At 41.4% G+C, this 26,011-nt stretch overlaps 2 protein-coding genes across 2 annotated transcripts in view; one reads left to right on the forward strand and one right to left on the reverse strand.

The window, feature by feature from the left end:
- nek10 (NIMA-related kinase 10) overlaps positions 1-26,011 on the reverse strand; it is a gene marked incomplete at its 5' end in the record, with an annotated part of 77,749 nt that overhangs the window by 14,445 nt on the left and 37,293 nt on the right. The window lies entirely within an intron of this gene.
- Positions 12,714-13,613, forward strand: LOC311067414 (free fatty acid receptor 2-like; the record flags this gene model as incomplete). The annotated part of the gene is made up of 1 exon (XM_084089254.1): positions 12,714-13,613. One exon carries the CDS (start codon positions 12,714-12,716, stop codon positions 13,611-13,613), a length of 900 nt encoding a protein of 299 aa, XP_083945380.1.

Consider the following 26,011-nt stretch of genomic DNA (forward strand, 5'->3'; position numbering starts at 1 on the left):
TGCATTTAAAGCTCAACCATAGACTGTAAAAAAAATATGGACGTAGAGTCCGTGACGTCACCGTAGTGTTTCTGGAGAGCATTTTTGAAGCCCAAAAGGGGGCGGAGCCGGCCGTCGCCATCTTGGCAGTGTGTCACTCCCCGATAAACGAAACTGGGCAGCGAGGCAGATTAGCTGAGGTGACGTGACACTAACATACAGTAGACGAACGGCTAGTAGTGACTTCAGTGGCAATCCACCTGTCACTCAGGTGGCCACGCCCTTAATTATCCAGAACTTTAAGTCTTAATATAATTTAAACGGATGAGTTATAAAAAAAATTCACCCCCCTCACAGTCGTCATGAAGGGCTAAATTAGCTATATAGACCAAAACCACTTTTTGTACCAGGCTGTAAACACTTTCCTTTTTGCTGTAAAGTTGGGCATATTAACATGCGGGTCTATGGGATTGACTCTCTCCTGTCTCTAGTGGCCAGTCGATGAACTGCAGTTTAAGTCACTTCCGTGTGGGTTTCAAGAGAGAGACCGGAAGGTTGCCGCTTGAGCTCAACCAAACGTGACCCGACTGCATTGAGACCCACCCGTGTAAGATGCGCAGGAGCTGTTGCACGCCGCCCCACGCCCGGATCTCAGCGCTGGTGTCGGGATCCTGGCACAGCTGCACGAGCACCCAGACCGAGCTCCTCAACAGCTTCACGTGCTCCGAGTGCAGGAGACTGAGCAGCACCGGCACCCCGTCGCACTGGCGGACCTGCTCCCTGATGCACTGCACAGAGCAAAGCAACCTCAGCAGCTCCGCGCTCAACCTGAGAGGATCATGCACACATGGAGAAATGAATTAAAGGCCCACTGAAGTCAAGTCAAGTCGCCTTTATTTACATAGCACTTTTAATCTACATTTTTATTCCTCATAAGTACGCCTGAAAAACAGAAGTTACTGCTTCATGTATTTCCAATTACACTTTTTACAAATGTAACATATCCAGAGGCTAGACTGTAGTTTAAAATCAAATCAGTCAGCTGCAAGAAGTAATGTGCAAATAGCAATAATTACAATAATAATAAGGTAAATAAATGCATGACACCAGCACACAGAAAAACTGCAAAAGATAAATGAAGTTATAGAAAAACACAAGTTGTCAAGCGAGCCTCTACTTACCTTTTCGATAACATGTCATATTCTTGTAATACAACTAGAATATGCTCCACAACAGACAGCTCTCCGATCTTCTCTTTGCATTCTTGACTAAATGAGAAGTGGGATTATTGATTAAACTCATTGTGCTAATGTAATTTTTACTCCTAATATACAAGTACCTTTCAGCGAGTGAGGTGAGAGCCAGGAGAGCTCCTAATACTACACTACTGTCCCGCGTAGAGAGCAGCTTCACGAGGGTCTGTGCAAACAAAGAGGGACAATAACCTCAGTTTTATCATTATTACATTTCAGAAAGTTGTTATGCAGATTATGAACCAGATTTTGATGTCAGCAATACAGGCATTTAATGAGTCAAGGGGAAGAGCAGAAGCGACGAAAACAGGTTCAAACATGGATAATATGACTAATGGTTAACAAATAAATATTGAAAAGAAGAGGTCCTAGAACAGAGCCTTGAGGGACACCTTGAGAGAGAGAACAAGTGGAAGATTTGAAGTTATGGAAAGCAATGGAGTATTGTCTATTAGTGAGATAGGATGTAAACCGAGAAAGAGCATACCTTACATACCCTTAAGACACATACCTTATGTGCACCATAATGAATAATCCACTGTCTTTGTTCCTCAACAGAAGACAACTTCTGAAACATATCTGCAGAGCAAATGATGTGGGAAACAAGCTTAGCAAACCGATCATTATTCTTGCGGCTCGTTTCCAAGCTGTACATACTGTAGCATGTCTGTCTCACATGTCATTGCAACCAGCTGCTCAATTTCCAACGTCTGTTCTCTGCATTCTAGATACACAGTGGCAACCGACTCCATGTGCTGAAAAACATCCAACGAGAGACAATCAATTTCCACTTTCTGCTGTGCATTTCTGCATTTGAACATAGCGAATGTCTTTACCTTAGCGAGCTGCCCAGCACCTTGCAGTTCAAAGAAGACTTTCTATAAGAAGAAACAGAAATATATACAGCAATGTTTTTATTTTGAAATCACTATTTGCACCCAGGTGTAATTAGCTCTTGCTATATTATAAGTCAATATAATATAAATGTATAAAGTAAAATAATAATAGAGTTATTCCGTGTCAAATCAACCAAAGATCAGAAACTTCCCCGGCTCAAATTTTTAATTTTGTTAAAAAAATCAAAGAAAGACAAACATAACTAGTGATGAAAGCCAAAATGTTAATTTTCATGGATGAATATTTACTAAGGAATCCACTATTTTGTAGAGGTTTGAAGCCAAATTACAGGTGGGTGAAAATGACTTAAAGAGGTCCTATTATGCCCTTTTACAATGTCTTGATTTAGTTTTTTGGGTGTACTAGAATCTGCTTTCATGCTTGATTGTCCAAAAAATACATTATTCTTTACATATTTTACATTATTACAGCACCTCTTTCCCCAGTCTGGCCAGAACACGTCGTAAGTTTCAATGAAGCCCTTCCTTCTGAAATATGAATTATGATTGGTTAGCTGTGACCAGTGTGTTGTGATTGGCAGCGCTTGGCACATTTGGATAATGTCACGCCCCCTTATAACCACAAGCTCTAGTACTCAGATGTAAATACTAAGAATGCCATCAATTTTAAACCAATTAAAACCTGATTCAGACTTAAGAATGTTAACAAACAAGAGGATTGTCCAGAACGGATTTCATGCACGGAACTTGCAAGCTCGGATTTCACAGGACGCTTCAGAGTGGTATGTTTTTTATTTGTAATTTTCTTATACATTTTAGAAAGAAGAAGAGTTCAGATGCAAAAGAAAATGAAATTTTCTTCTAGAATGATAATTTTTATAAAGCTTGTATATTTAAGTTCAGTAATTTCACTTAAATGACAATTAATAGGTAATTTGCATTGCCATTTAAGTGAAATTATTGAACTTAAATATACGAGCTTGATAAAAATGATCATTCTAGAAGAAAATTTCAGATGGCACTTAGAGGCTTTTGCATCTGAACTCTTCATACTGTATATACCATTTAATCATGATACTTGTCGGAAAACTAATTCCAGAGATATTAGGATCTCAATATTGCCCTAAGAGTAAATTGTTAAATTGTACACATTTTGAATGGTCAAAAACCATTAAAAAAAATTTGTTTTGTTTTTTGTTTGTCAAACTGCTGAAGAACAAATAATGTATCTCGTATTTTTTTTTAATCAAAACTATTGCATAGAACATATCTGTCTGAGTGCCATAGATATTGTTTTTCCAATGTTTGCGTGCCTGCAACTCAAAAAGATATCTCAATATAATTTTAGATTCTGGTTATTAACAAAATTTTCTTTTAATATATCTATTTTCAAGGCCCTATATGGTTCAGTCCCATAGATATGGGTATCTCAATGTGGGTCCATTTTGAAATTGTTGAATTTTAAACATTTTCAATGGTTGAAAACCAAATGTGAGTCACACTTGTACAGCTGATGCTTATTGCATTTAAAGGGGAATGTCAGAAGAATAATGTTGACCCAAGAAATATATCTTGTTTCCCACCATCAAAACAATTGCATAGAAAAAAAAGCCAGGGACCTCTGGTTGAGTTGACACAGAATGACTCTAATACATTTTTATATTAAACAAAGATTTTAGATCTCACCTGGTGAAGAGGATCCCTGATCAACAATCTCAAGCAGTTCAGAACTCTTAAAACACTGTCTGAGGAGGACTTTTCCAGCCAGTCGCTGAAAACAAATAAGACTAGTCTACAGTAATCCAAAACCACACATCAGCAGCATCATACACACTACTATACAGCATCATACTCATGAATACAGACCTACAACCGAGTCTGTTATTGATCAAGGCAGTGAAGATGTCCAGGAACAGTGTGTGATGTGGATGGTCGCTAAAACATCTCTGGTTTCTGTAAATCACACTGTTAACGACATGCAAATTGATTACAAAATGCAACTGAATAAGAGCAAAATGACCATATAACATGGGAAACTGTGCACCTGAAGTTATCCAGCTCAGATGCTTCATTGTCTGTGCCGTTTTTCCGGTGGTCGGGAGCATTTGAGGAGTTCTGAGACTTCCGTCCCTTGGATTGACTCAAAGATGAAACCTGAGATGGGGAGCAGAGATGATAATGAGAAACTAAACTCCCATCAATTCAGAATTTAACTGAGAATCACATTGTTGATTTTGAATTGAATTGGCAAAGAGTTTAACATTTTGTGATTCTTTATGTAAAAATTGAAATGTTACCTGTTTGGATACTGGAGCTCTGATCAGTAATAAAAGTCTCTTGAGATCAAGAAGCTCCCTAAAAATGATTTTAAAAAGACATTTATAAATATCAGCAGAAAAACTAAATTCTCATCAGTAAAAGTTTCGGTGATGGCTTACTTGTCTTTAGGTTTTGGATGTGATCTGTTTGGTCCTCTAGACTTTCTGTCTTGGAGAGGCATGTTGGCACAATCTTGATTACTCTCATGTCTGCAGCCCAGTCAGACGAGAAAAGCATGATAAATACTTAGATTATGTTTAAATGCCATTTTAAAGGGGTGGTTGATTATGATTTCACTTTTTTAACTTTAGTTAGTGTGTAATGTTGCTGTTTGAGCATAAACAACATCTGCAAAGTTACAACGCTCAAAGTTCAAAGCAAAGGGAGATATTTGCTTTTACAGAAATCGCTTTTTAAGGACTACAACAAACGGCTGGTAGAGACTACACCACATTCCTCCCGGGTTAGTGACATCACCAACACTAACATTTACATAAACCCCGCCCCCTGAACACGATTTATAGATTATCAAGACAGAATATGCTAATCATTGACTAGAAGATAACTACACACCAGCTACATAAATTCATCAACTAAACATTCAGAAATGTCCTGTTGCTTCTACATGTTGTCACTTCTTCTTGAGTCTCTCCATCATTGTCTGAATCATGTTTGAACATAAAAGTCTAAAAGGTTTTGAAATGTTCAGTGCATGTGTGTGTGAGTGCATGCTGTTGAAGCTCCGCCCCCTGTACCAGGAGCAGCAGCTCATTTGCATTTAAAGGCACAGACACAAAACGGTGCGTTTTTGCTCACCCTCAAAAAGTGACAATTTTAACATGCTATATAAAAATATCTGTGGGGTATTTTGAGCTAAAACTTCACACACACACTTTGGGGACATCAGAGACTTATTTTACATCTTGTGAAAGGGGCATTATACCACCTCCTACAAACTTCAAATCAATCAAAAAATTAAAAATACAGCATCCAAGTTTGGAAAGACATGAGGGTGAGTAAATACATTTTGGGTGAGCTATTGTTTAAAATGTTTAATAACACAAACAAATAAAAATATAGCAACAATGATTGGGTCATTTAGGGAAAATAAACATGCATGATGGGCAACATGCATTTAAACCGGGTAAATATAAAAAGGACTATGTCAAAGTTATTTGAAGATGCCACATTTACTGCAGCAGCTGGTGCCATTATGAACATGAAACACAATAGCCACATGCATGAGATCATTTAAATTTAGACGATTTTTATGTCATCTTGACTCAGTTTGGTGGCAATTGCATGAATTCCCAAGGAGGAGTATTAAAAAGTTCAGCGCATGCGCTTTTCACAAACCTCCGAATAGCTGACTTCCTGTTGTGTGTAACATATGACTTGCAGTTTGAAAGTTGTTCAACTAAATAAGATCTATATGTGTACCGAGCATGTGTATGATATATGGACCAAGTATTTAAACTAAATTTCTCAATGTCTTTGAATCACCCATCAAACAAAAATATGTTTTACTAACATTCCCATTAAGTAATCAAAATCTTATTTCTAAAGTTTTTTTTAAAAGGTTTTAAAACTTGCTTATGGGAAAGTTAAAGGAACACAAAAATTATATTTTATCTTTTTGCAAACATTATGGGAATGTTACTTTTGAATTATCTATAAACATTCTGAAACAAGTAGTAACATTCAGCCTATAAAAAATAGTAGCCTATTTTTTCAGGCTGTTTTAACAATATGGTGTACCTTCTCTTAATTAACTACACACAAAAGCAATGTGCATCAGGTGTGTTTTGCTTTTTTATGCTTTTAATTAATTTATGAAGCCACTGTAAACGTGTTAATTACAACGCTTCATACTGTGAAGAGAAAATTAGCTTATTTTGTTGTAAATAAAAAAACGTACAATGTCACTGCTAAATACCCTAAATACCTATAAGTAGGCTAGCCTATGTACATTTTTCAATATATATATTAAATATATATGTTTGTTTTCCCATTTGCTCAAATATAAACTCAATAGTGTTTAAGACTTTCAAAAAGAGTAAAAAAAAGGCTATGATATCTATGGTCAGAAGAGAGAAAGATGTCAATTTTACCGTCACTCCCACAGCAGCGTTAACTATTTTTATTTTTTATTTTTTTTGTAATTGATTCAAATGCAATATAATATTAAGTATAGTGTAATTAATGTACATACATTTTTTTAAAATGAACATAAAAAAAAACGTTGCAGGATTTGCGATGCTGATGACCTTTAAAGCGCGTCATCAGTCTGACACAGGTGTCCGATGTTTTTAATTAACAACCTCCATTTCTGTCGCTTTTATCATTTCAAAGACATACAACTTCTAATCTATTTTTTTTATTTGATTTTTTTTATATATTCTACTTGAAAAGTGTCCATATGCTATCTTTATTTAAAATAAATGCCAGTTGTGTTTGTATTTTATCAAAAGCATAAGCTAAAGTGTGACTCAGGTGTCCAAATACTTTATTAAGCCATTGACAGAACGAAATGTAACGTTTTATATCATGCTGGATGTATTTTCTCACCTGTGTGGATCAGGAATATTAAGGGTAGTTTAATCGCATAGCTGAAGGTCGTCATATATTTCTCTAGGTATGTATTTCGAGAAGACAACACACAGAAGCTCGAATCAGGAATGTGAAGACACACACAGCAACCAATGAGACGACGCGATGTTGAGGCGTTCTCGGTTACCAAGGTTACTACTCAAACACACGCGCAAGGATGATGAGCTCGAGTTTCGCTTTTTCCACTGATCTTTCTTGGGACATTATCACACACAAACAAAAGTCACAACAAGCGTTGAAGTAAAATGGCATTATTACATTAAAAAACGAGAATATAATGTAAAAATTGATTGAAAAAACAAAACAAATCACGCTGTCTATGAAAATGACACAAGCATTTCAACTGTCTAAAAGAAAAATACAGAAATGCACACATTCAGTGATAACCAAAGATCTTGCATTTGGAAATAATCAAACATATCAGAGCATTAATATAGTATATGGAAATGATTATAGAGATAAATTACTTGTAAATTAATAATAGGCCTAATGCAACATATTACAATTAATGATGATATAAATGAATATATAGCTATCAACGAGAACTCATAAAGAAAAGATTGATAAGATTAAAAAAAGGAATAATTAAATAAATAAAAGTCAATCAAAAATATTAAATCGAATAAATTTGAATACAATTATTTTCACATAGGCTAAACCAGCAATGTTTTGTGTTTGGTAGCAATTGTTAGTTCACAGTACTCATCGCTGACAATGCTCATCTTCTAACACACTGGGCCTCTTTCACGATTATGAAACTATTCATAAAAACAGTTTTGCATAAAGTGGTGCCACAATTTACAGATGTTTTTATGAGCAACTTACTGTACACTGACATTCATTGTTCTTGCCTTTCATCAATTTGAGCCGAAGTTTAGAGCCGCATTTGAATAATATAGCAGAAAACAGTGAGAAAATAGACCTCAGAGTGCAAACTATTACAAGAGATGTGAAAACTGTGTGCAGGTGAATAAGAATCTCATCTTGAGATTTTTGGACAAGCTTTGGAAATCATATTTCAAGAAATCTTCTTTTTTCCATTTAACATGCGCCTTGAAATGTGCAATGGTATAGTCACAAACACATTGTTAACGTTGGCTGTTTATTTTGTGTTTAAAGATGCAGAATATTTTAATATATCTATAAAATATATATATGAGGATTTTATGGCCAACATAAATTCAAACAAGGACAACAACAAAAAAATACTACCATGATGGTGCATGGTAGAAAGCACAAAGTGAACTCTGAGAAAACGCTATGCTTGAGCAAACAGTTTGTTAATAGGCTACTACAAATGATGCTCGTGAAAGAGACTGAACGCACTGAAAAGGATATGTTTAGTTGGTGAATAGCATTTACACAGTAGCGATAACGTTAAGCGCACCAGAATGAAATATAATATTCAGAAGTAAACAGCATAGCTGACTTACAGATTCAGTTAACATCCACAAATGAATAAGCGTGTTGATTCAGGGAGCAGTGCAAAGTGCCCGTGCAAAATCAGTTTTTGTGAGCTGATCGCTGAACAAAAAAGTTCAGGAGATATTTCTTAGCGATGGCTGATTTCAACCGTTTCAATATGATAAAAAATAACTTTTATATTGATTCAATGGATTAATTGCATTTTGGAAAAAAAAGTGTCATGAATTTATTGCATTTTTGGGAAAAAATAATCCGTTTTTATAATAAATCTTTGAAAATCAAAATCTGGATTTGAATTTTTTTATGTTATTGTAGCGAACGGAGGAAATGACAGACTCACTTTTATAGTCCCAAGGCTCTTTTATTAACGTGAGCACCTGTGTGGCCGATGCTCTTGCCTCACATAACAACAGAACCGCGAACACAAATCTTCCGGCACTCCCTCTTGTACAACCCCGCCCTGCATAACTGCGCAGGCTCGTTCATCAGAAGAACAGCCCTCGCCTTAAAGTCCCACAAAACCAGAACACATAACACATGAAAGAAAATACATGCATCAAGATTGCACCTGATATTGAACATAAACAGTCTTTAGACTTGCTACATTATTATAACCTAAAGATGCTATGTGAAGGTTTGAAACAGAAAATAGTGGTTTTCATCTTGCCACTTTCTTGGTAAAGAAAACACATTTTTACTCAAATTAATCAAAATGGATTTACCACGATCTGGAACCAAACTATATTATTCAGAAGTAAACAGTGTAGCTGACTGAGTGTTTATGTCAGAATGTTTATTTTTAAACCACAACCTTCTAAAAATGATATATTTAACGATATCTTTTGCATTTCTCATCCAAACAACATCAAACTTGGCACTGCACTTACTCGTGCCCGTGGCAAGACACCTGTCGAATTTGAAATCCATCGGACTAACGGTTCGAGAGATATGCGAGTAACAGACATACACACACACACACAGACAGACAGACAGACATTTCTGTAATTTATAGATAGACTAGTGCAAAATGCCCGTGCAAAATCAGTTTTTGTGTGTGTTTTTAGTAATTGTTGGTTTGGTGTGTTTGAGTGCTCATTGTTACAATTACACAGCAAAAGTTCAGTGACTTTTTTATTTGAGCATGGTAGAAAGCACAACGTGAACTCAGAGAAAACGCTATGCTTGAGCAAACAGTTTGTGAATAGGCAACTACCAATGATGGCCGTGAAAGAGACTTTGAACGCATTGAATAGGATATGTTTAGTTGGTGAATAGCATAGGCTACTATTACAGTAGCGATAACGTTAAGCGCACCAGAATTAAAGGTGGGGTATGTGATTTGCAAAACTGCCGGCAGATTTTGAAAATACACAACTCAAATGGTCCTACCTTCTTTCCTTTGACTCCACCCATTCGAAGAACATGGACATGGAAGGGGGAGGGGGGGATAGTATGACCGTTTGATTGATGCACTTACTGTCCAATGATTCTAGGTGGTCTTGGAAATGATTGGCTGGAGTTTTTCGAGTCCTGCCCGTTCCACAGATGATTAAATTGCTTTTTATTTTATTTCAGTGCTTCTAACTCAGTGGCTGTAAGTGGGTTAGGAATAGGATTTTAAGTGATTTTGAAAAAATGGCCAAAAAAGAGAATTACATACCCCACCTTTAAATATAATATTCAGAAGTAAACAGCATAGCTGACTTACAGATTCAGTTTACATCCACAAATGAATAAGCGCGTTGATTCAGGGAGCAGTGCAAAGTGCCCGTGCAAAATCAGTTTTTGTGAGCTGATCGCCGTCAAAAAAGTTCAGGAGATTCAACAGTTTCAATATGATAGCATTTTGAAAAAAAAGTGTCATGAATTTATTGCATTTTTGGGAAAAAATAATCCGTTTTTATAATAAATCTTTGAAAATCAAAAACTGGATTTGAATTTTTTATGATATTATAACCTAAAGATGCTATGTGAAAGTTTGAAACAGAAAATAGTGGTTTTCATCTTGCCACTTTCTTGGTAAAGAAAACACATTTTTACTCAAATTAATCAAAATGGATTTATCACGTTGTGGAACCAAACTATAATATTCATAAGTAAACAGTGTAGCTGACAGAGTGTTTATGTCAGAATGTTTATTTTTAAACCACAACCTTCTTGGGGCTTCTTTGACTGATACAACCCTCTAGTGTCAGAATGTTTATTTTTAAACCACAACCTTCTAAAAATGATATATTTAACGATATCTTTTGCAATTCTCATCCAAACAATGTCTTGCATTTCTCATCCAAACAACGTCAAACTTGGCACTGCACTTACTCGTGCCCGTGGCAAGACACCTGTCGAATTTGAAATCGGACTAACGGTTCGAGAGATATGCGGTTAACAGACACACACACACACACACACACACACACAGACACACAGACACACAGACAGATGTTTCTGTAATTTATAGATAGATATATATTTCAGATTACAGTAATGAGAATGACATTGTTTGCGTTGCAGTAATGAGATTTAAAGTTCAAAATCTGCTTGATTGTCATTTAGAAATGTCACAATTCCAAAAACTGAGGTTAAATTTAAAGATGCATATCACACAAATACTGGATGAATAGCACTTTAATGAAATATAAAGGTGGTTTTGTTAAAAGATACGAACTAAAGTGTCTGAAGAAGCACTACATTTATAGGCCTAGAAAAGAATATTATGTCAATAGATATTTATGGTCTAAACGGGGCAGGTTTTAGGTAAAAACATAATGTTAAAATAACGCAAATTAATGTCCACGTATGTTCCCCACTGCCGTAGTAATATATTTGTTTCTGTACTCTTACTTAAGTTGATTTTGTCCACCACTGTTCACTATATGGATCTTTTTGATTATGAAACATCCAGGGCCCTGAAAAATGTCTGACCCTTAGAGTTTTTTTGACATCATTCAGCTAAAATTAATAAAAGGTTGCATGGAAATCCCTTTCTTCCTGATAGCAATCATTTAGATTCAGTGAGTCAAAAGTTCAGATTGAGTTCAGCCTATTTTTATCTCGTATCATAAACGGATGCATGGTGATCCTGTCATGCATGATGGTGAGACAATGGTGAGAATGTGAAAGATAAATAAACTCAACAACATTTGCATGTTCCTTCATGCTGGTATCGATGCAAAAAAAATCTCAAGGGAACTGTTTTGGTAATACCGAGCGTTATGACAATGTTACCAATGTTTTACAAGCGTTGACAAAAAAGTAATGTTTCATGTCAAAATACTTCCGATGCAAAAACAAAATATCAACCAATATTGTAACTTTTTTTTCATGTTTTTTTTTTTATATCTAACCATATAATGCGTGTTTGTGAGTTTTGCATGTTTGCTCTCCTACGAGTTTAGATAGTGGACACTTCCCGAATTCAGATGCAATACATGTTTTGCATTTTAGTTAAACTTTAGCTGTGTCTGCTTTAATACACCTACAGTCTCTTAATCTTACAATTTTAAAGAGACAGATCTGCTCTTAATCATCCTGTGCAGTGAACTGTGCTCAGTCTGACTACTCTCAAGGGATGTCTATGATCATACTAAATCTAAGAAGACCAGGGAAGCAAACTTTTGTGGTAAGTACAGACGACTATAACTCAGTTTTCATATTAGTGCCTTTTCCTTTGTGTTGAAACAACAATTTATTTCAAATAAACATACCTCTCAAAAATTTATTTGGACGAGTCTGAATGGCATAGCTTCTAGAGAAATGCACTAAAAAAAAGTAAATATTAAAATGAAATGCCATTTGGTTTTGTTATCTAGTACAACGACTTTCTGAAATTTTTTCAAGTGTGACTTTCATGTCTGTATATATTTTTAGGGCATTATGGCTGTTCTTTAGTGTTATTTTTTAGAAAAATTTGCACTGAAGTTGCACAGGAAATTGAAAAAAGCTAAATAAATAAATAATAAATCCAAGTAGTTTTATTAGATAACAAAACCAAGGGGCATGGTTTATATATATATATTTTTTTTGTAATGCAACTTCTCCTGTGCATGATCATGCATTTCCTGTGCATGATCATAGTGCCCTAAACATTTAGACATGATGGTCACATTTAAAAATGCCTCAAAGTCACTTTTTTTTTTTTTTAAGCCACTCTATCAAGTGTTGGCTAAATCATAATCTAAGTAAAAGTACCTATAAATGTTGCATTTAACTTAAGTTGTATGATAAATGTCAATCTCTTTTTGCTACTTTTCAGAGTCCTTTCACATGCAACATGACAAACCACTGGGTCATTTTAGCCGTCTACATCGTGACGTTTCTAATCGGCTTACCGGCCAATCTCCTGGCCATGTGCACGTTCATAAAGAAACTCGGTGACAAACCCAGTCCGAATGACATCCTTCTCTTCAACCTGACGGCGTCCGACTTGGTCTTCCTTTCCTTTCTGCCCTTCAAGATGTATGAAGCTGCTGTAGGAATGAAATGGTACTTATCCCAGACCCTGTGCTCGTTCGTGACCTTCTTCTTTTTCACCACAATTTACACCAGCTCCCTGTTGCTCATGGCTATAGCCGTGTATCGCTACTTAGGACTGGCCTTTCCGTTCAAATACAGACTCATGCGAAAGCCTCTTTACGCCTCGGTTTGCAGCGTCTTCATCTGGCTGTTCAGTGCCGGTCATTGCAGCATCATATTCTTCATCGTCCACATGCCACAGCCGAACCGCACTGAACCCAAAACCGTCTGCTATGAGGACTTCAACGAGGACCAAAAGATCATCTTGTTACCAGGTCGTTTCGAGTTTTTTGTGGTCATGTACTTGCTACCGCTCTTAGTTTGCATCTTCTGCTATATTAGCTGCATCTATATATTGTATAGCAGGCCTCACATAGCCAAAGTGAAAAAGCAAAGGGCCATTGGGATGGCGTTGTGCACGCTGACCATCTTTTTACTCTGTTTTCTGCCCTATAACACGTCCCATCTGGTGGGTTTCAGCACCAACAAGAGCCCGTTGTGGAGGTACTACACACTCCTGCCCAGCACGCTCAACACATGCCTCGACCCATTCGTCTTCTACTTCTCATCCTCCACTTTCCGTGAAAGCGCGACGATCGCTTTACTCAAGAAATGGTGTTTTAGGCAAAAAAAACTAAGTGCGACAACACTGAACTGAAGATTATATCAAAATGAACAGCTTTTGCATTTGAATGTCACTATGTCATGGCTTCTTGTAAATCACAAGGTTTATTTTCCTTTTTCATCTTCCTAGTACTAGTAGGCCAGTGAAGAAATTGTAAGATTTGTAAGTCTCTTCTGCTCACTAATGCAACATTTATTTAATAAATATTTTTACTAAACAGTAATATTTTGTAAAATTTTGTATAACTGTTTTCCAAGTTCGTATATTGTAAAGTGTAATTTATTCCTGTGAAGCAAAGCTGAATTTTCAGCATCATTACTCCAGTCTTCAGTGTCACATGATCCTTCAGAAATCTTTCTAATATGATGATTTGATGCTCAAGAAACATTTCTTAGTTGTGCTGCTTCATATTTTTGTGGAAACTGTGATACGTTGTTTCTTCAGGATTCTTTAATGAATAGAAAGTTCCACACATTAACATTATATATGTTTTTACTGACACTATAGATAAATGTAATGCATAAAACGTCTCGGTTACTAATGTAACCCTCGTTCCCTGAAGGAGGGAATGGGAGACGTAACGTCGACGTGATGACGTAATTGGCATCACTTCAGGGAGCCCTATCAACTTCGAGTGTCTATAGAACGAGCCAATGAACGTTGACGTGCGTGAATCGCGTCACGCGCCCCGCCACGTAGCGTGGGTATAAACAGGTAGCGGGCGCACACACACATTGTTTTTCACTGAGGAGCCGAGATTGTGACGGCCATGCAGTGATGGTCAGCAACGATGGCGACGCGAGACGTTCCCTTTTAGTCGCTCACAACGACGTAATTGGGATCCCTTAGAAAATGCCATGGTTGCTGCCACATCCAACGCCCTACGCAAGACTCTCAGACCCCCAATTGGCTGGGGCGGAAGACCTGCGTAGAGGGAGTTCAACTGCTGTTCCGTTATACCCCACACAGTGGATCTCTTGGATAACACTGGGAAAGCGTGCCTTTCCAGGGGAGAAGGACACTGCGGAGCCACATCCTGCCCGAAGGGAGGTACCATGTGGAGAATACACATATGGACTGGCCGAAGGGGCAGTGCAACATATGGAATGTCACTGGGGTGGCTCCAGCCTGAAAGGGGGAGGCTACACCGGACAATGACGGCAGAGCAGACTCTGCCAAGGGAAAGACACAGGCTCACCACAGGGAGCTGGTCGTGGAAGAATACACATATGGGATCGCCGCAGGGACTTACACAAGCATACAAGCACTAGACCTGGCATCGGACGTTCCGCAACGTCCGACTGCCAGAGGGGTGCGGAGGAACTCACAGGGTTCGCCTAAGTGGGGAACTCGACTGGAGCAAAAAGCGCACGTATCCGTTCTGAGGAAGGGAGTGGCACAGCAAGCCAACACTAGAGTGGGAACTTCGGTGTTACCGGCAAGTTGAAGCGAGCACACAGGAAGAAACCAGCTCAACACGTAGGCTATAAAAGGTTATGTTAGGTGTCACCCAGCCCGCAGCTCAACATATGTCTGTCATCGAGGTGCCGTGTGCCAGTGCCCAGGAAGAAGCGACACCCCTAATGGAGTGGGCTCTCAACCCAGGCGGGCAGGGCACGCCTTGGGCTTTGTAAGCCAAGGCAATGACATCCACTATCCAGTGGGCCATCCTCTGCTTAGAGACAGCCTTTCCCTTCTGCTGGCCTCCGTAACAGACAAAGAGCTGATCTGAAGTCCTGAGGCTTTGCGTTCTGTCCACGTACAGACGCAGAACGCTAACGGAACAGAGAAAAGCAAGGGCTGGGTCTGCCTCCTCCAGCGCTTGCAGGTTCACCACCTGGTCCCGGAAGGGAGTGGTAGGAACCTTGGGCACGTATCCGGGCCGGGGTCTCAGGATCACGTGAGAGTTACCCGGGCCAAATTCTAGGCACGATTTGTCGACCGAAAATGCATGCAGGTCCCCTACCCTCTTGATAGAGGCCAAGGCAACCAGGAGTACCATCTTACAGGACAGGATTTTTAACTCAGCTGATTGCAGAGGCTCAAAGGGTGGTCTCTGAAGTGGCGAAAGGATAAGAGACAAATCCCAAGAGGTTATAGAGAGTGGGTGAGGAGGATTCAGTCTCCTCGTCCCCCTCAGGAACCTGACGATCAGGTCGTGCTTTCCCAATGACTTACCTTCAACTGCATTGTGATGTGCGGCAATTGCGGCAACTTACACTTTAAGGGTGGAGGGAGACAGCCTTCGCTCCAGCCCTTCTTGCAGGAAGGAAAGAACGGCTCTGATAGAGCAAGATTGGGGGTTCTCCTCGTGAGAAGAACACCAGTCAACGAACAGGTTCCACTTCAACGCATAGAGGCGCCTCGTAGAGGGGGCTCTAGCGAAAGTGATGGTGTCAACTACCGTGGGGGGTAGGTCACCAAGAACCTCCGCGTCCCGTCCAGGGACCAGACATGGAGTTTCCAGAGGTCTGGTTGTAGGTGCCATAGGGTAAGTCCTCTCTCAGAGGAATGGGCCAGGGAGGGGCTGTCGCGAGGAGCAATAGTTCCGGGAACAAGGTCCGGTTGGGCCAATATGGCGCAACTAGCAAGACCTGCTCCTCGTCCTCCCTGACTTTGCACAAGGTCTGTGCAAGAAGGCTCACTGGGGGAAACGCATACATGGTGACCACAGAGGGACTGGACACTTGCTCCAGGGGAACACCTCCCCGCAGGAACAAAGGGTCCGACCACAAGCTGAGAGTTTGGCGACAGTACGGAGTCACTTGAACCCGGCACGAGCCGCTCTGCCACACCCATCTCAGGACTCAATCGTGGAGCCAGTGTTGGAGCGGCCTCATATGAAGCAATCCTAGCGGCGTTACCGTGGCTGCAGACGCCATATGCCCCAGGAGCCTCTGAAAAAGTTTCAGTGGTGCCGCTGTTCTGCGTCTGAGCGTGCTCACACAGTTCAACACTGACTGGACACGGGCCTCGGTGAGGCGCACTGTCATGTTGACCGAGTCCAACTCCATACCGAGAAAAGAGATCCTCTGCCAAGGGGTGAGTTTGCTCTTTTCCCAGTTGTCCAGAAGCCCTAGGTGGCTGAGGTGACTGAGCATGAGGTGACTGAGCATGTCCCTGTGTTCGCACAACTGCTCTCTCAACTGGGCCAGAATGAGCCAGGTAGTTGAGAATGCGAACACCACGCTCACACATGGGAGTAATGGCCGTATTCACGAAAGTTGCGGGGCGACAGGGCCAGCCCGAAGGGTAAGACCTTGTACTGATATGCCTGTCCCTCGAACACAAAGAGAAGAAACAGAGAAGAAACTGTCGAGGGAGAATTGCGACATGAAAGTATGTGTCCTTCAGGTCAATTGCTGCAAACCAATCTTGGGGATGGATGCACTTGAAAATGTGTTTCTGCGTGAGCAACGGTAGCTTGTGAAGGGACCGGTTCAGGACGCGCAGGTACAAGATTGGTCGTAACCCACCACCTTTTTTGGGTACAATGAAGTACGGGCTGTAGAATCCAGTCTTCATATCGGCTGGAGGGACCGGCTCGATCGCGTCCTTCACCAGTAGCCAGTCCTTCTAGCCAGGCTTCCAGACACCGTGCAAGCGGGACCAGCGGCACCACAGACATACCCGGGGTGGGGCAGCACGGCGGAATGCAGGGACCCGACTCGGACGGCATAGCGGCCCGAAGTGGGGTCTGAGTGTGTGGTGCAATATGTACCTGCTTCTGTTGTGAATGTGTGTGGAGGCGTCAGTGCATCCGGAACACAGACACTGCTGCCTGCTGGCGATGAAAGAGGGGCTTGGGGGTGACAAGGCATAGCGTCGTCGACCACCAATTGTGCCCTCTTGGGGCCCAGAGGTTTCAGAAATTGCTCTTTTGTTGAAAATGTGGGTACCACTGACCCGTGGCAGTGGCCTGGACGGGCGGGTTGACTTCCTGCAGCTTGCTCGGCGACGAGTAGACGGAGGGTCAGCGGACGGGTGGGAGCAGCAGCGGTCCGCCGGGGCATGATGTGTTGAATGGCCTCCGTCTGTTTCTGTGCGGCCGAGAACTGTTGGGCGAAGCTCTCGACCACGTCACCGAACAACCCAACCTAGGACAGAGGGGCATCCAGGAACCGATATTTATCGGTGTCCCTCATGTCAGCCAGGTTGAGCCAAAGGTGGTACTCCTGGACCACCAAAGTGGACATCGCCTGACCGACTGAACTTGCGGTTTCCTTCCTCGCCCAGAGGGCGAGGTCGGTTGCCAAACGGAGCTCCCGGAGGAGCTCTGGGTCAGAACCACCCTCGTTCATGTCCATGAGTGCCTGGGCCTGGTGGACCTGCAAGAGTGCCATGGCATAGAGGTCGGAAGCAGCCTGTCCACAGGCGTTGTAAGCCCTCGCTGTTAGACCGGACGAAAACTTACAGGCCTTGGACGGGAGGCGTGGATTACCCCGCCAAGAGGAGGCGGACGCTGGACACAACTGCATCGCAACAGCCCACTTCACCAGAAGGATATCCACATACTCCTTAGCTGCCCCGCCGTCGAGGGTGGTGAGGGGAGAGGAGCCACTAGGATGGCTTCTGGCACTATACGGTAGGGCTGAAGTCAAGACCACCTTTGTCGAGTCCGAGACAAGTCCAAGACCAGGACTAGTTGAGTCCAAAAAGGTTTGAGTCCGAGTCAAGACCGAGTCCAGGACAGGACAGGAAAAAGAAAGTATTATGCATGACATTATCAAGACAATAATTTTGGGTTATTATTTGTTGATCTAAAAGCAAAAAAAGTGACACAATACCCAGGATTTTTAAGTATAAATATTCCCCTTGATATCATATAATCTTCTAATCTAAAGAAAACAGAATAATGACATATGTTAATACCTAATAATAGCAGTGTTAGAACTGATATACAAACACCAACCCACTACTATTACCACTGCTAGGTACTAGTACTGAGCATTTGAGCAACTAAATGACAATATAGCTTCACTCCAGTAAAATATATCTGTGATAATTTCTTCTCAAGAAAGATCAACTTTTATTTTGATGGGTTTCTGAGCGTATCTGACGATGAAGATGAACGTGTACTTGAGTACATGTAGTACATGAACCTGCACTCATTTGCAGAGACTCGCTGAACAATCAGACTTTGATAGCAGTCTTTAATATTCACAGTCACTAGTCCATATAGCAATTTGATATTATGATCTGCAGTAAATAGATGGATCTGTTATTTCAGCTATGCGCCGGTATTGCAGTAGCAAATAGTAGAAAGGTCGTCATCTATGGAGGTTTCTGCGGAAGTCTGCGGGAAGCATACTACAACAATACGTTATTACTGGGAACATAATAAAGAAACCTGGACTCGGTCGAGACCAAAAGCCATATTTGGCAGGACCAGTGGCCGAGACCGAGACAAGTCCGAGTCCGAATACCAGCGAGTCCGAGACCATAGAAAAACGACCGGACTCGGGTACTACAGCCCTACTATACGGTGCCATCCACGTCCTAGAAAGCTCCTCATGCACCTCCAGAAAGAAAGATACCGGGGCGGGCCGCGCTGGCTCTGATTGAGAAACCAATCGTCCAACCGAGAAGGTTAAGGACGTGGTGGAGGGTTCCACACAAGCCCGACCTTCTCGGCGGCCCGGGAAAGCATAGCCGCCCATTCTGGATCGGTCTCGGACAACGCTACACGCCCCGAGGGGGGTAACGCAGCCCAGTCTTCATCTCCAGAGGACTGAAGCTCCCCCTCCGATGCTGCGATCAACATCTGATCGTCAGCTGGAGCCCCAAAGGAAACGGTTGGTCGTCCAGGAGGAGGACCTAGACGTTCACTAAGGGGCTCCAATGGCAGGAGCGCTTGTGAGGCATGTGGGGCCCGCGGAGGTTGTCTTGGTGGGAAAGCCTTCACGGTAATCCTCAGATCATCCTGGTCATGCACAGACGCTAGATCGGGGCATAGGCGAGGGAGCTGCACCTCCCTTTAGGAAGGCGAGTCTCGATCTCAGCGCTGTGATAGTCATATTCCCGCAATGGGAACATGAACTATCCACAAAAGCTGCCTCAGTGTGTTGAATGTCCAAACACGAGAGGCAACTACTGTGGCCATCTGCTGGCACCAGGGAACGACGGCATCCAGAAAAACACAACCTGTTTATACCTGTGCTGGGTGAGCGAGGTGGACCTGGTAAGCTACGCTCATACTGGGAGAAGAGGATCTATATGGTAAAGGAGCAAATCTCAGACAATCTGGTATATGTCATTCATCCTGAGGGAGACCCAAATGAAAGGAACAGAACCATACACAGAAACTTGCTGCTGTTAGTAAATTATTTACCTGTTGAGAGCCCAGCACAGTCAGCTGACTCTGTTGTAACTCCCCGTTACAAAAGCAACCTCAACAGAGGGCAAGCTCTGCTGACAATGATGGAATACCGGACACTGATGATGATGATGAGTGGACAGGAGGTTATTGGCTGAGAACACCTGTAGTCAGGATGGAAAATGATCAAGCTAGACATGGCATATCAGCGGCCTCAGGGAGAGAGCAAAGTCCAGTGTCAAAGTCATCTCCTGTAACAGTGCTTGGTCAGACTCCATGACCCACAAAGAATGTCCAAATACATTACCGACGAGAGAAACCAAACCTATGGACACATACCAGAGGGATTAGAGACACCTGAAAGAGACAATACACACACAGATGAGACAAACCTACCTGAGAGAGAGCACGAACAAAACATTCCTGTAAAAGAGGATAAACAAAGCTCAAAGGACAAAGAAGTGGAATTAGTGGGAGATGAATCACAGACAAGGGAACAACCTGATGTCACTTACCTACCTCAGCCTGGAGAGGATGAGAAAAATGGACATGCTGAACAAGTACAGGAGGGAAGACCAAGTTATCCCTCTATTATGACTTGGCCTGCAGAAGATGCACACAGAGAGGTCGGCCAGAGAGAGGAGACCGAGGCCGATGTTCACTTATGAGTCACTCAATACAAACCCATGTAGATTCCATTTCCTCACGGATTACCTCAGCCTCCCTACCTTTCATGCCACACATAACCAGACAGTTCATCCTACCTGCTCCTTATGGACCACAAATGTACATGCCCTACACATGGAAGATGGCGCCAGCAGTGTGCACGGCGCAGCGTCTCCCGGTTTTATTTTGTTTATTGTTTGTTATTATTAGTTTAAGTTATCAAAATGTCGCAGCTCTGTTTGTATACGATCGCCAAACTCTTTTTTCTATTCGTGATCAACATGCTGTTTGGATAACGAATGTTAGTTATGGGAATCAGTCCTCGGATGCACTCCCTTCTACACTCCCAGCTCTGCCGGCGTATTTGCAGCTTACCTCCAGTGCAGCTTCGCGGAGGAAACGCCACAGAAGGCGGAGAAAGCGAGGTGGTGTGGTTGTAAGAGCGAGAGCATATCTGCGGTCCACGCGGAAAAATGGACCGGGATTTCATCACGACTTCTTCTTACCATCTGCCTGTCCTCTTTTGGACTTCAAGAGGAGGTGGCTTCTCCCGATACAACCTGAAGCGGTCATCGCTGTGGATCAGCTGCGTGTGCCAGTGGAGGAATTTGTTCCCCGGCGTTCACAAACGGCCAAGCGCGGCGTGGATCTCATGAATCTCTGTTCATTGGCTCGCGCCAAACTACCACATACACAGGACACTTTTCTTAATTTGGCATTGATTAATGTTAGATCATTGTCTAACAAGACTTTTATGTTAAATTACTTTTTTCGATCCCGGGAGCTTGACTGTATGCTTCTTTCGGAGACGTGGGTTCAACCCGGTGAGTTATTCCCCTTCTCAGAGCTTCTTCCTCCGACATGCTCTTTCTTTAGCTTTCCTAGAACAACGGGTAAAGGTGGAGGCCTAGCGACAATTTTTAAATCCAGCCTGAACTGTAAAAAAACTCCATGTAATCAATATAAGAGCTTTGAGCTCCAACTTTTTGAACTTAAACTTAAATTACATGGATCAGTGGCATGTGCACTTATTTATCGCCCTCCAAAAATTAACAAGGAATTTATTAAAGGGTAACTAAACCCCTGGTCAGAGCCTGACTCCACCCACTGTCAATATTTGAAAAATGCTAGAAAAGTGGGCAGACCCCAGCGGAGAGAGAGGGGACGAACCGTGAGCGGGGGGGGGCGTGCACCTGAGACCTGCTGTCACTCAGACTCTAAAATGGAGTTTGCTCACAGGGTCGCAAGACGACGTAAAGTACATGCATCTGATGAGTTTTATCAGAGCCCATCATTCTCTGGTTTTATCGAGTTGATGTCAATAGCGCACGCTCTCTCTATAGGCATATTCATATTTTGCCGCTATGTGAAAAAATCCAGCAAAATGCGCCGACGCGTTTGTCGACCCCAGAGGAATAACTTTAGCCTAACCATAAATTGTGATTAAATATGATCACTCACATCAAGACGCCGCTGCAGTGGTCGAGTCCATGCAGGAGGAGCAGCGTTTGTCACTGCGTCGCTTTTCAGCGCGAGCTGTGTGGAGAAGTCCATTTCCACCTCGATTGCATTGGAGAAGAAATCCCGCGAAAATGCATGTTTCACACTCACGGTCTTCCAGGCCAAGTTCATGCAAACACTGGCGCCTATTTTCCAAGTCTGCTGGAAAGTTATGCAGTCCAGCAGTGCTGTTGCAACCAGCAACACTACACCTACGTACCCTCCTGCCCACTGTACAATACAGATAAATCTGCGCTAGCTCATACCAAGGGCGTGGTGAGCTCGTACCAGGGGCGTGGTAGAGCTGGAACCTGCTTACGTCACCTGCCACCTTTTACGTCACTTGCCACCGCAACATCCAATAGGAAAATTCAACTGCAGTAGCCACCGTTCAACCTTAAGAGGGCAGCACTCAGACGTTTTTACACCATATATTGTAAAATTAAAACACTTTATACCCTAATGTCAAAAAAGTTACTCGAATCAATGAACAGCACTAATAAAGCCTCATTCTTACAGATCATTAAATAAAAAAAGTTGGTTTAGGGTTTAGTTACCCTTTAATGACTTTTCGGCGTTTGTGGCTGGCATTGCTCTAACCTACAATCATTTCTTAATTGTTGGTGATTTTAATATTCATGTTTGTTGTGTTTCTAAGCCCTTGGTCAAGGATTTTTTAAACATTTTGGATTCTTTTAACCTCACTCAATCGGTAAATGGCCCGACTCACAACAAGGGCCATTCTCTGGATCTGGTACTGTCACACAATTTAAATGTGTCCATAAAGGACATTTCAGATGCAGGTATTTCTGACCATATGCCAGTTTTATTTACTGTCTCTTTGCCGTGCTCTCAAAGCAAGTCGTGCTTCCCTATGAGTCAGCGGCGCATAATTAATTCATCTACGGCTTCATTATTTGCTGCAGCATTTGACACCTCTCCAGTAGTGTCCCGAGACATTTCTTCATTTAAGGACATTGAGGAGTTGGTGGCTTCATTTGACTCTACGTGTACTGAAATTCTTGACTCAGTAGCACCGCTAAAGAGCAAGAAGGCCAATTTAAATAGAGAGCCATGGCAAAATGACATTACTCGTGCTCTCAGAAGGGAATGTAGATGTGCTGAGAGGAAATGGAGGAAAGACAAGCTCTATATTTCTCTGGAGATTTTAAGAAATTGCTTGTCCAAATACCAGTCTGCTGTTAAAGCGGCTAAGACCCAGTACATGTCGAACCTTGTGCAAAACAACTGTCATAAACCCCAAGTCCTTTTTAGTGTACTAAATAGGATAATTAACCCTCCTGAACACATCGGCATTATTCCTAGCACCATTTTGTGTGACCGATTCTGTGAATTTTTTACTGATAAGGTGTCCAGTATTAGGGCTTTAACATGTTGTACTGCACCAGATCCCAGTGTTATACCGTTATGCTTAGGCATATTTGAAAATTTTATCCCAATATCGCTTTCAGATTTGTTAAAGACGGTCCAATGCTTAAGACTCTCTGTCTGTTCATTGGACTGCCTTCCTGCAAAGCTTTTTATAGATGTATTTGACACTGTTGGATTTTATATTTTAAATATGATAAACATGTCTCTTTTAACAGGTTCTGTGCCGGTAACCTTTAAAAAGGCCATTGTACAACCCCTCCTAAAGAAACACAATTTAGACCCCTCTGTCTTGTCTAATTACAGGCCAGTTTCCAAGCTGCCTTTTTTATCTAAAATATTAGAAAAAGTGGTTTATAAGCAACTTCTACTGCACCTTAAATCAAATAATATTTTTGAAAAATTTCAATCAGGTTTTAAATCAGGTCACAGTATGGAAACCGCACTTTTAAAAGTATTTAATGATCTCCTTTTAATTTCTGATTCTGGTAGCTCTGCTGTGTTAGTGCTTTTAGATTTGACTGCTGCGTTCGATACGGTCGATCATAAGATTTTACTGTCAAGACTTGAGTCCTGTGCAGGTATCAAAGGCATAGCTCTGAACTGGTTTGAGTCTTATCTGACTGACAGATCTTTTTCTGTAAATTTCGGGCCTTTTTACTCTAAGAATACTCCAATTAATAGCGGGGTGCCCCAAGGCTCTATCTTGGGCCCAGTCCTGTTTCATTGTATATGCTGCCTTTGGGTTCAATTTTCCGGAAACACAAAATTTCGTTTCACTGCTTTGCTGATGACGTCCAGATATATCTACCTCTAAATTCTAAAACCAATTCTATTGAAGCACTGAGTAACTGTCTGGGCGAAATAAAAGATTGGATGTCACTAAATTTCTTACATTTAAATGACAAAAAAACTGAAATTATAATTTTGGGGAAGCCGGGTATCTCAGGTCTAAAAAGGGCTATAGGCCCATTACTCCCTAATTACAGCCCATCTGTAAAAAATCTTGGAGTCATTATTGATAGTTCTTTTAAATTAGAGAAACAAATTAGTTCAGTAGTTAAAACAAGCTTTTTTCAGCTTAGACTGTTGGGGAAAGTGAAGCTGTACCTGCCGCAAAGTCAACTAGAAAAAGTTGTACATGCCCTCATTACAAATCGCTTGGACTACTGTAACTCTTTATACTATGGCTTAGATCAGTCGTCTATCCACCGTTTACAATTAGTACAAAACGCAGCTGCTCGCCTGTTGACAGGGAAAAAACGGTTTGATCATATTACTCCGGTACTGTCGTCCCTCCACTGGTTGCCTGTTGCTTTCAGAATCCATTTTAAGATTTTATGATTTGTTTTTAAATCTTTAAATGGATTAGCACCGTCTTATTTAGCAGATTTGCTGACTATGCACACCCCAGTCAGAGCACTTACTGTAGGTCAAATGACCAGCGACTTCTAGACTGTCCTAGATCTAGACTGAGAACCAGAGGAGACAGAGCATTTTCTGTTGCAGGACCTAAGCTATGGAATGCTCTTCCCCTCAATATTAAGGAAGCTAGCTCTATTGAGTCATTTAAATCGCTTTTAAAGACTCATCTTTTTGAAAAATCTTTTAATACAATATGAGCTGTGACATTGTGATGTTTGATTGTAAAAATGTTTACATGTGTTTTTAACTATTACTATTATTATTGGGACATTTTGCCTATGTAATTTCTCTCTTTGATTAATTAGTATGTTTTTTATGTTTGGTATGAATTTCTACCAGAAAGACTCAGAGAATAAATACTGTGACAATTATCCATTTATTAACAACCAAGCAAGCAATAAGATTCTTTGGCGTAGGCCCCGTCCGTAGCTCGCAATCTGAGGGTCCGGACTCTGCATATCCTGCCTGAAGACCAAGGCAGGGGCGCAGCCGACCCCCTGTGAGGTATGGAAGGGACCATCCTGGTGGTGGTGGGGAGGATGGAGGGAAGGATTTGACTTGGAGGTGGTGGGGAGGATGGTGGCGAATTGGAGCGTCAGCATCTGCGAACTCAAACATGAGTAAGTACCGATCTTTTATACCACAAGTGTTGGAATGTGATTGGATAGATAAAAGGTCAAGTGACGCACCAATTAAGTCTTCCTGGCAGAACTTTATGCTAAAGCTTTCATTTCTGTACAGCACTTTGTGGCAGTAATGACTGCTTGGAAATGTGCTTTATAAATAAATTTGACCTTGACCTTGACATATTACATGCCAGTCACCACACAAGTTTATTAGAAAAAAAAAAACTAAAAGAAGAGCTTTTTGGAAGCAAACACGCTAGATGGGTTTGGTGCACACAAGGATAAAAAGTACCCCATGTGTACAATTTAATATACCATTGGATCTTTAATGTTGTGGGCATATTTTTCTCCTGGAGGTCCTGGACTTCTTATTCAGATACATGGCATCGTGGATTCTATCAAATATCAATGGATAAAAAAATCCAAACCGCGCGGCTTCTGCTAGAAATCTTATAATGGGCCGTGGTTGGACCTTCCATCAGGACAACGATCCAAAACAAACATCAAAA

This window comes from Abramis brama (assembly GCF_963993115.1).
Source record: "Abramis brama genome assembly, chromosome: 17".
Taxonomy (NCBI): Eukaryota; Metazoa; Chordata; class Actinopteri; order Cypriniformes; family Leuciscidae; genus Abramis; species Abramis brama.